Source organism: Lagenorhynchus albirostris, chromosome 19 (assembly GCF_949774975.1).
Source record: "Lagenorhynchus albirostris chromosome 19, mLagAlb1.1, whole genome shotgun sequence".
NCBI classification, from domain to species: domain Eukaryota; kingdom Metazoa; phylum Chordata; class Mammalia; order Artiodactyla; family Delphinidae; genus Lagenorhynchus; species Lagenorhynchus albirostris.
This window is the reverse complement of record NC_083113.1, coordinates 60,513,644-60,525,680: the sequence shown is the minus strand read 5'-3', so window position 1 is coordinate 60,525,680 and position 12,037 is coordinate 60,513,644. Positions and strand designations below refer to the sequence as shown.

Below are 12,037 nucleotides of genomic sequence, written 5' to 3'. Positions count from 1 at the left end.
CGGCCCTGGTCTGTTCCCCCCCACCCTCCCCGACAGATCCCCTCCCCCCACCCCCGGGGCAGGCGGGCTGACCTGCAGGAGCAGGCGTGCCGCCATGGCCTCCCTGCAGGTGATGAAATACGGCTTCATGAGCAAGATATCCTGGCGCAGCTTCTGTGGACGAGAGGGGCCGGTGGGCATCTCTGGTGGGGGCATGGGCTGTGCCTGGTGTGTCTGTGGGGGAGGGGCTGGCCCTGCTCTGGCTCTGTAGGAAGTCATGTCACCTTACGCTCTGGGTCAGTAGGGGACAGGAGGTACCTTCCCGTCCCCCCAGCACAGCCCCGGATCTGAGCGCTCCAGCCAAGCTCAAGTTCAAGCCACAGCTTCTCGGCCAGGCAGGACCCTGAGGTTCCTTCGTCCGCAGTCTCTCCCCCGAGCCCAGCTCCGCACGTGCACACACACCTCGAGCGCATCTGAGCTTGCCTCCATCGATGGAGACTGACCAGTAAAACCCCTCCTCAGCCCGGGATCTCGGCAGCTCAGCCTGCCGTGCCTCAGCCTGCTCCCCTTCAAGCCCCACCCCTCTCAGCACTAGCCTGAGGCACCCTCACCTGCCCGTGCCCCACCCCGGCCTCCTGCTGAATGGCAAAGACAGTGGCCCCCACCACTCTCAGGTGCGTCCAGCACCTGAGCACACAGACGTGGTTAAGTGGAGAATACACACTGGGACGCAAAGACTAGTGCAAGAAAGAGAAACAGTGCAGTGTATCTCCGTAATGTACACCGATAGGTTGGGTTAGATAAACCACACCACTGAAATGAACTTCACCTGCTGCTTATTTTTCTAATGTGGCTACCAGAAAAATTCAGATTGCCTCTGATCCTTGTGTTGTGTTTCATATTGTGGCTGGACAGTTGCTTTAGCGACTTTAACTTAAAGGACAGGGGCGGGGCCCAGCTAAGCAGGCGGCATCTCTCCGATCCACCACACCCCGGGGGGGCAGGGTCGCCCCACGCCCGCCCCCTCCCCAGCCTCACCCGGATCTCCACCAGCTCCTCCACATAGTTGAACAGCAGAGGGTTGATCTCCCGGAGCCGGAGCACGGGCCTCGACACCATCAGCGCCAGGTAGCGCATGCTGCCGCGGGACACCTGCGGGGGGGGGGGGGGGGGGGGACACTTCCGGCGCCACGCCCCCAGGCCACGCCCCCTCCCCACCCAATCCCCAGCCAGCGGGGGCTGTACCCCAGGGCCGTGCCCCTCGCTCCACCTCGCTGCGCTCCCCGCCCACCTTGCGCGGCTCGAAGTCCCAGTTGTGCACCACACGCGCTGGGATGACGGCCAGGTCGTTCCAGTGGCAGTGGCTGCAGTAGTACTGGCCGGTGTAGTCGCACTGCCGGGCCTCGCTGGGCACACCCCCTGTGGAGAGGGAAAGCATTACAAAGTCTGGGAGACCTGCGAGGTCCCTCCCCCAGCTGCGCCCACGGCACACAGGACGAGAACCAGCGGGGCCAAGGGTTCCACCTTCCACACCCGACTCATCGTCTTCTAGGCCACCCTGCTTCCCTGTTTCTCACCAGTAAAATGGGACAATAGTAGGACTCCCGCCAGGCGACTGCCAGAGGCAGTATGTTTCTGGGAAGAAGGCCCGATACACACCCTGTGAGCGACTGCTGCGGGATTTCCCCATCGAGGTGGGTTTTCTGTGACAATGGGGCCACACATGGGAGGCTGAGTGCAGCCCAACCCCGCAGGGACTCCTAGGGGACACACGTGGCAACCTCACTCTGCCCGGGTGGGAAGTGAAAAGGCACCCAGAGCAGCCCCTTGTCTCTCCCCCAGGAAAGGAGCAGGACTCGTGCCCCGGAGTCACGCTACCCTTAGCCATCGCACGCACCCAAGTTTCTCATACAGCTGTCGGCAGGGCTCCTGGCCCAGGCAGCTCCCCTCCGCCCTGTGCCCTGCTTTCCCGGGGGTACTCACGCAGAGAGATGGGTGCCCGGCACTCAGCACAGCGGTAATCCTGGCTGTCCAGCCCTGCCTCGGGGCAGATGTTCAGCTCATACTCGGCCTGGTGACTGACTTTGGACCGCACGCAGGGCTTGGAGATGAGGTTCAAACACTTGCTGTGACAGCGGTAATAACACCCTGGTTGGGGGCCCGACAACGTGCCTCTTAGAAGGGTGGTCACCCTGCGGCCCAGGCTGACCTTCAGCTGCCGGGACCCCCAGGGGCCTGTACTCCGATTCCCAGACCAACGCAAGAGCCTCTCCAGGCACCACTGCAGGTTCCCAAATGTCAAAGGTCCCTTCAGTCCCCACCCAAGTCTTGCCCTGAAGGTACGTGCAGACCTTTCCCCCCAACTCCATACTCAAAGGGCCAGGGGCCTACCTGCCATTCCCATCTGGGTGCCTAAAGGGCTCAAACCCAAGCTGTCTGAGTGGAATCCAGCTCCTCCTTACCAATCCCACCCCAGTCTTCCCAGCTCAGGTTTCAGTGCCTCCATCTTTCCACCTACTGAGACGTCATCCCAGTCCTTCAGCTAGGGCTGCACTTGGCCCCTTCTCATCCGAATGCCCCACCCTGGTCACAGTCCATCACTTTCCCTCCTTCAGGCCATGCTCAGCTCAGCAGCCGGAGTTAAAACCTAAGTATGTCCTGCACTCACCCGTGGCCCCAGTGCACTTACGCAAAAGGCTCTAGCCACCTCTGAGCCCACCTCTACCATGCCTCCTCCCTGACACAGTGCTCCAGCCACACTGCTCTCTGCTCCTCCTCGAAGACACTGGACACACACTGACCACAGGGCCTTTGCACAGACAGCTCCCCTGAAGAAATGTTCCTTCCTAGATATACTCCTGGTTTGCCCCCAACCTCCAAGTTTTCTATTAAATGTCACATGATGCCTTTTCATTTCACCCTAACGTAGCACCCATCCCCCTCCCCAACACATACTAGTCCCTTCCCTTATTCTTTTTCACTATATGTCTAACATACCATTTCATTTATTTATTTGATTTTTCATCCAGAACAGCACCTCCAATGGAATTTTCTGCAATGATGGAAACGTCCTGTCTGCACTGTCCAATGGGTGGCCACCAGCCTCATGTGGCTATTGTGTACTTGGAATGTGCATGGTACCACTGAGCAACTAGTTATTACCTTAATTAACTGAAATTCGAATAGCCACGCATGGGCCAGTGGATGTGAGCCTGGTGAAGGCAGGTATTTGGGTCTTTCATCCCTTGCTCTACCTCCCATCCCCCCCACGCCGCAGGGCTCAGTAAATACCGAAAACACAGCAGAGAATTCCCCCTCCCCTGGGGCCTGGAGTGCCAGGCCAGAAGGAGCAGTCTGGTCTCGGCCCACCTGTGCAGGTGTACCAGGTCTGAATGAGCCCCCAGATGACGGTGTGACACTTGTCACAGGTTTGCTTCACACTCTTGCTCTTCTCCTTGTAGAATCGGTGCTCGAGAAGGACTCGGATGTTGGGCTCATCCTCACTGGGGTCCTGGGGAGGGGGCCAGGGAGGGGTCACAGGTGAGCCAGGCAGCAGCTCTTTTCCCGTCACACGAGCCCCTTGACTGCGTCTCCCAGGTAACCACGTGTAGCAGAGGTTGTGAAATTTACCCCAGTGCCATAGCCCTTCCCTTACAATAGAACACAGTGATTGGTCAGGCCGGGACCACCCAGATTACAGACTACCTTTGTACCTAGGTGGCACGTGAGCAGGGGTGAAAGGGCCTTCGCTGCCCTTCCCACACTGTTTTTGCTGGCTGGGTGCAGACCCAGAGGCAGTGGGGGGCTGTCGTGGACTTGCCAGGGACTGGCAGAGCACCGAAAAAGGAGGACCTGAGGTCTCCGATACCAACAGCTGCCGGATGGGCCCTGGGCCACCTACAACATTTCCACATGAGTAAAACTACACAACCAATTCCTTTAAGCCACTGTATTTGGGGGTGTCTTAGCTCGTGCCATAGCCTTACCTATATTCTAAAGAACACTCCACTTTCTATATTCCCAGGGACTCAGGAACCAGTGCAGGGATGCGGTGAGGCCCCAGTCAAACAGGGCACAGACTCAAGGACTACATGATGGACCCCTGTGGTGTTTGGCTTCCAGGATCCGTGAGCCCTTCTGTTGTCACCTTCGGCAAACCACCCCCTGCTCTGGGTCACGTGGTTCAAGGTGGGATTAACTGACCCACTTGCTCCAGTGGGTGGACACATGACCCAGGACTGTGATTACCATCAGACTAGTAGAGACACAGGCTGCACCTGGGGTGACGGCCCATCTCTCTCCCGCCTGCCTGGGTAGCTTCAGCCAGTCGGGTGCGGAGGGTGGAACCTCAGCCGCGCTGCCCCAGAGGCGGCCCGGCCTCCGGACGTGCGTGCCCCAGCCCAGCTCCAGCTGCCTGGAGGGGGGCGGCCGGCACCCACCTTCAGCTCCTGGAGCTTCAGCCGGAGGTGGATGAGCCTGACCACGGCGTCCTTCTGCTTCTCCGAGTGCTCCGGCAGCTCCAGGATCACCTGCTTGCACTCCTGGATGGCCTGCCGCAGCTGCTGGATGTCAGAGGCCAGGAACAGGCCCTGCTCGGGTGGAGGCGGGAGGTGGCGGGTTTGGGGACAGTGACGGTCAGATGCCCCCTGCGTGCTCTCCTTTTTGGCCAGGCCCAGCCTCATAGGCAGTTGGGCCCAGAGAAGACCTCCCTGGCCCTGCTCACCCAGGTGGCCCAGGTGGCCGAGGACCTGCTCAAGGCCCGGGAACCCGGGCAGCAGAGGCAGGAGCCGCACCACACCACCTGCCCCTCTCTGGACCTGTCCACCCACAGGCCTCTGGAGACCTAATTCAGGATGTTTTTCGAAACACAACTTCCCTCTTTTAGAAATCCAATCGCTTTTCTGGCTATGCTATTTCGCTTACTTCTACAGAACTTCCTCTTGGAGGAAAGCCGGGAAATGACACTCGTCTGTCGACAAGGAGAGGAAGTGGCCTCTGGTTCGGTCACCAAGCTCACAGACACCCCGGGCACCCACCCGCCCCTGGCCCCAGCACCTCACAGGTGGACCGGGGGCGGGGCCCAACAAAGCCCCTAGACTCAGGGGCAGGGAGACAGGCCGGGGCTCAGAGCTGGGGCTGATCCTGCCCCAGGAAAGCAGTGTCACTGCCCTCAGGAGCCGTGCTCCTCCCCGCAGTACACTGAGCCTCCGGGCAAAGAGGAGGGGACACCTCTCTTGGAAACCAGTGTGTGGCCCATAGGAGGGGCTCAGAAATGTTCTAATAAAGATGCAAAGCACATAAATGAAATAGGTATCTGCAGCAGCAAAGCGCAACGCTTAAAGGCCACATGAACAACAAAAATGAACAGCAGACGAGAACTGGGGTCTCCAGGTGAATTTTTTAAGAATCATATTTGAATGTTACTATAACGTTTCTCTCAAAAGTTGGAGATAGTCTGCATAAAACGGGAAGATTTTCAAACTTTAAAAAAAATTATTATAGCCCTTTTATTAGAAAACAAACAAACAAACAAAAGAAACAGCAAGATTTCCATGGAACAAAATATAGCACAGACAAGAGTGGCCCTGCCTAGCTGAGTGGGCAGCGGGTGTGGGCAGGGGGCTTCCCCTCCCCCGTCCTCTCCCTCACCCTACAGCATGACTATAGGATTCCCTGGGACCCCAGGTGGAATTAACTCTCACATTTGCTTCACAGGACCCGGGAGGGGAGGGAACGGCGCTCAGAACAGCAGCCCAGGCTCCCAGCCCCAGGTCCAGCCCATCCCCACAGGACCGCAAACACGTTTTGGGGGTGGGAGCCAGGTGTCACGTGAGCCTCAGATTCCAGGCCCAGGAGCCCCTGCTGAGGTGGACATGGCCGGCTCCTCGCGCTTTGGGGGCTCACCTTGTCCCCCTCCCCGCCCGCAGACCCTGAACCTTACCACGGGGCGGGCGAAGTGGTCCTCGGACAGGCCTAGATCCATCACGCGCTCAGGACAGCGGAACTCTGGCTCTCCCGGGGGCAGCTCGGGCAGGGCCTCTGGGAAGGGCGGCAGAGAGACGAGTCAGCCTGCCACCCCCAGGAGGAAGCCGTGGAGCCCATGGGAGGCGAGGGAAGCAGGGCCCTGCCCTGGCATCGGCCCCGTTTGCACTTGCAAAGGAACCCGAATCCTTGTGCAGACAGGAGAGTGCCGTGCAAAAACAGTAAATACTACAGAAACATGCCGATTTCTAAGGCCCACGCCTCGTGTGTACATCTGCGGGCTCGAGAAGGGCCGCCGGAGCACTACACACCAGAACACGTGAAACCCCGTGTGGACACCGGCCACCTCTGCACACACACACCCCCGGGGCCCCCGGCACCCCGTTGGCTCCATCCGCAGTCTCGGGGCTCACAGCCTGCTGACCTCTCACCCTCCAGACCTCTCACCCTCCAGATCTTGGCGCTGAGTTCACGCCCCAAGCGTTCTCCAAGTGAGCACGTGCTGTGCGCTGGGCCCTGGGACACAGCAGTGACAAGACAGCCACACATCCCTGACCTGGGGAGTGTTCATTCCCCAGGGGATGCAACAGGTGGAAAGCGGGTTGTGCTGCAGAGAAGAGGGGGGTCCCCGCGTGTCCACGGGAGGAACCCTGTAGAGGGGGGGCCGGTGTGACGGGGTCAGACCACCCACACAGCAGCCCCCAGCACCCACCTTCAGAAGCGACCTGCAGCGCCTCCTTGCCAGGCCCCTGTTCATGCTGCCAGGGCCCGAGCTGCTTGTTGAAAGGATTGAGGTGGACCTGCCGGAACCGGGCGAGCTTCTCGTCATATTCCATAGCACCCCACCTGTGGGCGGGCGGGCCGGGCGGGGCAGAGGTGGGCGTCCGGCTCCCGGGCTCGCTGCGGTCCCCTCCCCTTTCTGAGTGCCTGGAGCTTTGGAGGGGAGGCCTGGCCCCTCTCCCTTCCCCAGCAGGGTCCGGGCCAAACATCCCCACACCACGGCCACCCCCTTCAGACCCTCCCCAAACCAGCCGAGCCCCCTCACCCCGGCGCCCACTGCTGGAGCCCCTCACAAAGAGCAGCGATGTCCAAGCCGCTGACGGCGCAGGCAGAGCCAGACGGGCGTGCCCAGTCAGACCTCCAGCACGGGCCCGGGCCCCTTTGATCCCGCCTGCCGCACTTGCCCTGGTAGAGCCACGCCCTCCCTGTCCACCGAGGCGCCAAAGCTGTGCGGCTCCCAGGATCACACCTGCCGGGACTCAGTTCCTCCCTTCTGGCCCTGGACCCAAGGTGCTCCTTTCCAGTCAGAGCATGCAGAACCCGCCCTCCCCACCCCCCCACCCAGCAGAAGGGTCAGTGCTGATGCCAGGGCTCAGGCCTGCTCTGCCACCTGCAGTGTGGCCTTGGCAGGACCCACCTCCCGGTGCCCCAAGGGGAGGGCCCACGAACGCTGTGTAGTCACCGTGTGGCCCAGGCTGGCGCTGCACTGATGCCCCATGTGGCCAGAGCACACGCCCAGCCCCACACCTCGGGACCCAAGGAAACAGGCAGGAAGTGCCTGGTCCACAGCCTGGCACGGCTCTCCCCTGCGCAGAGCTCAGCAAACCGCGAACACGCGGGGCTGGTGCTCCTGAGACAGAGGAAGGGACTTTGGTGGGGTTTGCCTCCCAGGGCCCCCCACTTAACTAGCGGGTCCACATCCCTTAGCCTCTCTCTGCTTCAGGGCCAAATGAGTTCACAGAAGGTTGGACAGATGTTTGTTAAAACTTTGTAGTAAGGGCATGGATGTTGGTTATGCTTTCCTTATACCTGGTTACCGTCTGAAATAATTTGTTATTATACAAGGCAATCCTCTGACTCCTATCTGCCCTCCACCCCATGAAAGGAGAACTGAGCCAGAGTGCATGGCCCAGGGCCACCCCACCCTGCCCACTGCTGCCCTGCACCTGGGCAGGGACTCTCACACAGCCCCGGGACCTCGCCTGCCTCTCTGGTCTCTGTGGTGGGATGTGGGGAAGTTCCAGCCTGGTAGAACGTGGCACCCATTGACTAGCTGCCCCTAGGTCAAAACAGGGCAGGACACAGACGCCATGGGCCCAAGTCACAGTCTCCCTTATGACCTGATGTCTCTGGGCAGCTCACACAGGGTGGTCACCACCCAAGATGGCAAGCTTGGGCCACAGTGCCCTAGGAAGCCCCCAGAGCAGGGGAGACCCAGTTGTCACAAACAAGTGAGATCCACATTCACTAACCCCTTCTTCCGGAGTGATGAGGAAGCCCTGAGCTGCTCACCGCCAGGCTTCATTCAGGTGAGACAGAAAGAAACTTCTGTTTAAACTACTGTTACTGGGAGGAGTTCTGTCTCTTGCAGCCAACACAGATCCTGACTGATCACCCTAACAGCCCTGTGGTCAGCAGACAAATTGGCCCTATTCAAATCCCAGCTGTCAGCTCCAGCTGTGTGACCTTGGGCAAATGCCTAAGGCTTTCTGTGCTTTTGAGTTCTCATGTTTCAAGTGGGGATGATAACAGTACCCACTGTGTAGAGTTAAAGATTAAATTAGTCAATACAAAGTTCTGACTACCTTGGCCAGAAATAAACACCAGCTGCAACTTATCGTTATCGCTGTTACTATTAAGAATCAGACAGGCCTGATGTAATGCTGCCTTCCCCAGCGAAGAGCATTTTCTTGCCCATAAATAAGGGAGCATGCCTGCCTCCAGGGGCGGGGTGGGAGGGGGGTGAGGATTAAGCACTTGTGCGTGACAGTTAAGCCTGTAACCCGCAGTCGCTGCAGAGCAAACTGTCTGTGACATCACTTGCTGATCAGCCCACCCCCAAGAGACTGGAGGATCAGGAGCCACCCCCAGGGTCTCGCCCCAGAAACCTCCCAGCGTTTTCAAAGACGGCCAGAGGCGGGCTTCCCTGGTGGCGCAGTGGTTGGGAGTCCACCTGCCGATGCGGGGGGCGCGGGTTCATGCCCCGGTCTGGGGGGATCGCGCGTGCCGCGGAGCGGCTGGGCCCATGAGCCACGGCCTCTGGGCCTGCGCGTCCGGAGCCTGTGCTCCGCAAAGGGAGAGGTCACGCCGGTGAGAGGCCCGCGTACCACACACACACACAAAAAAGATACATGCATCCCTATGTTCACAGCGGCACTATGCACGGTAGCCAACACACGGAAACAACCTAAATGCCCACTGACAGACGAATGGATAAAGAAGATGTGGTACATATATGTAATGGAATATTACTCAGCCATAAAAAGGAGTGAAATTGGGTCATTTGTAGAGATGTGGATGGACCTAGAGTCTGTCATACAGAGCGAAGTAAGCCAGAAAGAGAAAAACAAATATCGTATATTAACGCATATATGTGGAATCTAGAAAAATGGTACAGATGAACCAGTTTGCAGGGCAGGAATAGAGATGCAGACATACAGAATGGATGTGTGGACACGGGGAGGAGAAGGGAATGGTAGGATGAATTGGGAGATTAGGTTTGACATAAACACACTACCGTGTGTAAAACAGATAGCTAGTGGGAACCTGCAGTACAGCACAGGGAGCTCAGTTCGGTGCTCTGTGATGACCTAGATGGGTGGGATGCGGGGGGGAGGTGGAACGGAGGTCCGAGAGGGAGGGGATATAGGTATACATATAGCTGATTCACATCATTGTACAGCAGAAACTAGCACAACATTGTAAAGCAATTTTACTCCAATTAAAAAGTCTGAAAGTGGAGACTCCCTTCCTCAGGAGGTATTTCCTGTACTCCCTTCACCTCACCTCTCTGGTTTCTGGCATCCCACCCAACCCCACCCTTTCTCTCTTTACCTGTGCAGCCTGGATGCTGTGGCTCAACCAGTGTATAACCCTGTCCTGTCCCCAGGGAACTGCAAAAGTATTTTTTTTCACCCATCTATTGGACCACAGGGTGATAGTTTACTGTTTTAGACTCAAACGGAATTTGTCCAGTGAGGCCTGAGCATGGGAAACATACAGCACTTAACAAGAGGATGTGATGACATGGGTGTGTGTTGTAAACACTGCTGTGTCTTTGTTAATGTACTTTAATTTCCTACTTCGTCCTTTAAAGAGTGTATGTGAGAAATGAAATCAGTAAGAACTGGAAATGAAGAAATCACTTTTAAATCTCAAAAAAAAAAGAATGAAATAATGCCATTTGTAGCAACATGGATGGACCTAGAGATTATCATACTAAGTGAAATAAGTCAGAAAGAGAAAGACAAATACCATATGATATCACTTATATGTGGAATCTAAAATATGACACAAATGAACTTATCTATGAAACAGAAACAGACTCACATAGAGAACAGACTTGTGGTTGCCAAGGGGGAAGGAGTAGGGGGTTGGATCGGGCGTTTGGGGTTAGCAGATGCAAACTATTATATATAGAATGGATAAACAACAAGGTCCTACTGTATAGCACAGGGAACTAGATTCCACATCCTGTAATAAACCATAATGGAAAAGAATATGAAGAAGAATATATCTATCTATATCTATATATTTAACTGAATCACCCTGCTGTACACCAGAAACTAAAAGAACGTTGTAAAACAACTGTACTTCAATTTAAAAAATAAATAAATAAAAAGCACAGGTTCTCAGGCCCTACCTAGAAAAATAAATAAATAAAATAAAATATGGCCGGAGGAGCTCAAAGGCAGGAACACCTCCACTCTTCCCAGCAGCCCTCCTTGGGCTACAGGCTCTCCTGGAAAAAGCATCTCTCATTAACCCCCTTATGGGCAGTGCCAGTCTCAAGCCTGGCAGAGAGGCTGCAGGTGAGTGAATGAGTGGGGTCACCTGACTTCTCTCAGCCCCAGTTTCTCTCCGGCCAAGCTGGAGAATCGTATTTGCGGGTGTGGGAGGGGAGCTGCCGAGGGCAGACAGATGATGTCCCGACACAGGGGCCTGGCAGATGTAGTGCGCGGCAGCTGACTTTGAGGAAAGTGACAGCAACCCTCACCTCCCCACCAGGTTCACCCCCCAGAGAGCTCTGCACCCGGAATTCAGGCTTGGCCTCAGAGAGGAGCACGCAGGAAGGTGGGCACTGAGAGGCATGCAGGAAACCCGCTACTGCACTGTCTACCCTCCTCCAGAGACCTCCTCTCACGGGGGCTGCGGACTCCACGTCTTTGCAATGAAAGGAAAGCTCAGAACAAAGCCCAAGACGTCTCAGGGCCCCGAGGAACATGGGGCTGACGCTCAGATGTGCCCGAAACAGCCTCTCCTGTTCTCGGGGAGGCACGGCCACCAAGAGGACCTGTTATCACCCCGGCTGCCACCAGAGGCCCCTGGACTTCTCCCCCGAGGGGGCAGGGCCGAAGGTACGTCCTAACTGCTCACACCTGGAAGGAGGCCTGCCAGGACCCCGCAGGGGCACAGTTACTGTCCCTTGAAGGACTGTCTGCGGCAGAAGCTTAGCGGCAGCCACCCCGGCGTCTGGGAGACGCCGCCCCCAAACGGGCCTCCCCCACCTTCACCCACAACAACAACAACAACAGACACTCTGGGGACCCTCGCTAACTGGCTCCGCACAGGGGCAGGTCTCCTCCACCACGCCCGCCCGTTTCATAGATGAGGAAACTGAGGCTCAGAGTGGTCCAGCCCCAGCGCAGGGCGGCACAGCCACGGCGACCCCTCGGGCCTCACGGATCCTACAGACAGAGTGTCGACAGCCGGAAGCAGTGACAGTGTCATCTGCCGGGGGACGCCTTCCCCGCTGAACCCTGCTCGGGTGGGTGGCGCGGCTGAGGTCTCCAAATCCCTCTGGCCCCAGGTGAGGACCCGCGGGTCTGAATCCTGCTCTGCGCCCGGGCCGGGGCCTCGGGCGGGTCCCTCGCCCCCTGCGCCGCGGGGTCCGCGTCGGGAGAGGGGGGCTCCCCGAGCTCCGGGCCGCGGAGGCCCGAGCGTCCCCGTCTCCTCCACCCAGACCCCCGCCCGCGCCCGCTCCGCCGCTCACCTGCCCGCCGCAGCCCTCGCTACATTGTGTGCGGCCGGCCGGCCTCGTTACATCGTATCCACCGCCGCCCTCGATACGCTGTAT

The 12,037-nt window shown here is 57.9% G+C and overlaps 1 protein-coding gene across 6 annotated transcripts in view; it reads right to left on the bottom strand.

Moving 5' to 3' along the window:
• The window catches only part of DEF8 (differentially expressed in FDCP 8 homolog), a 25,708-nt gene extending 13,671 nt beyond the window's left edge, over positions 1–12,037 (bottom strand). For 3 of the 6 annotated variants that reach the window (XM_060130292.1, XM_060130294.1, XM_060130295.1), the window contains exons 1-9: positions 11,954–12,037; positions 6,674–6,807; positions 5,921–6,018; positions 4,419–4,568; positions 3,349–3,490; positions 1,963–2,127; positions 1,271–1,398; positions 1,018–1,131; positions 73–153 (exon numbers count right to left, since the gene is read on the bottom strand). In XM_060130292.1, coding sequence (XP_059986275.1) covers positions 73–153; positions 1,018–1,131; positions 1,271–1,398; positions 1,963–2,127; positions 3,349–3,490; positions 4,419–4,568; positions 5,921–6,018; positions 6,674–6,797 — 1,002 coding nt within the window. In that variant the 5' untranslated portion in view covers positions 6,798–6,807; positions 11,954–12,037. Of the gene's footprint in view, positions 1–72; positions 154–1,017; positions 1,132–1,270; positions 1,399–1,962; positions 2,128–3,348; positions 3,491–4,418; positions 4,572–5,920; positions 6,019–6,673; positions 6,808–11,953 lie in introns of all 6 variants that reach the window. The other 3 variants (XM_060130296.1, XM_060130293.1, XM_060130297.1) reach the window with 1 other exon arrangement.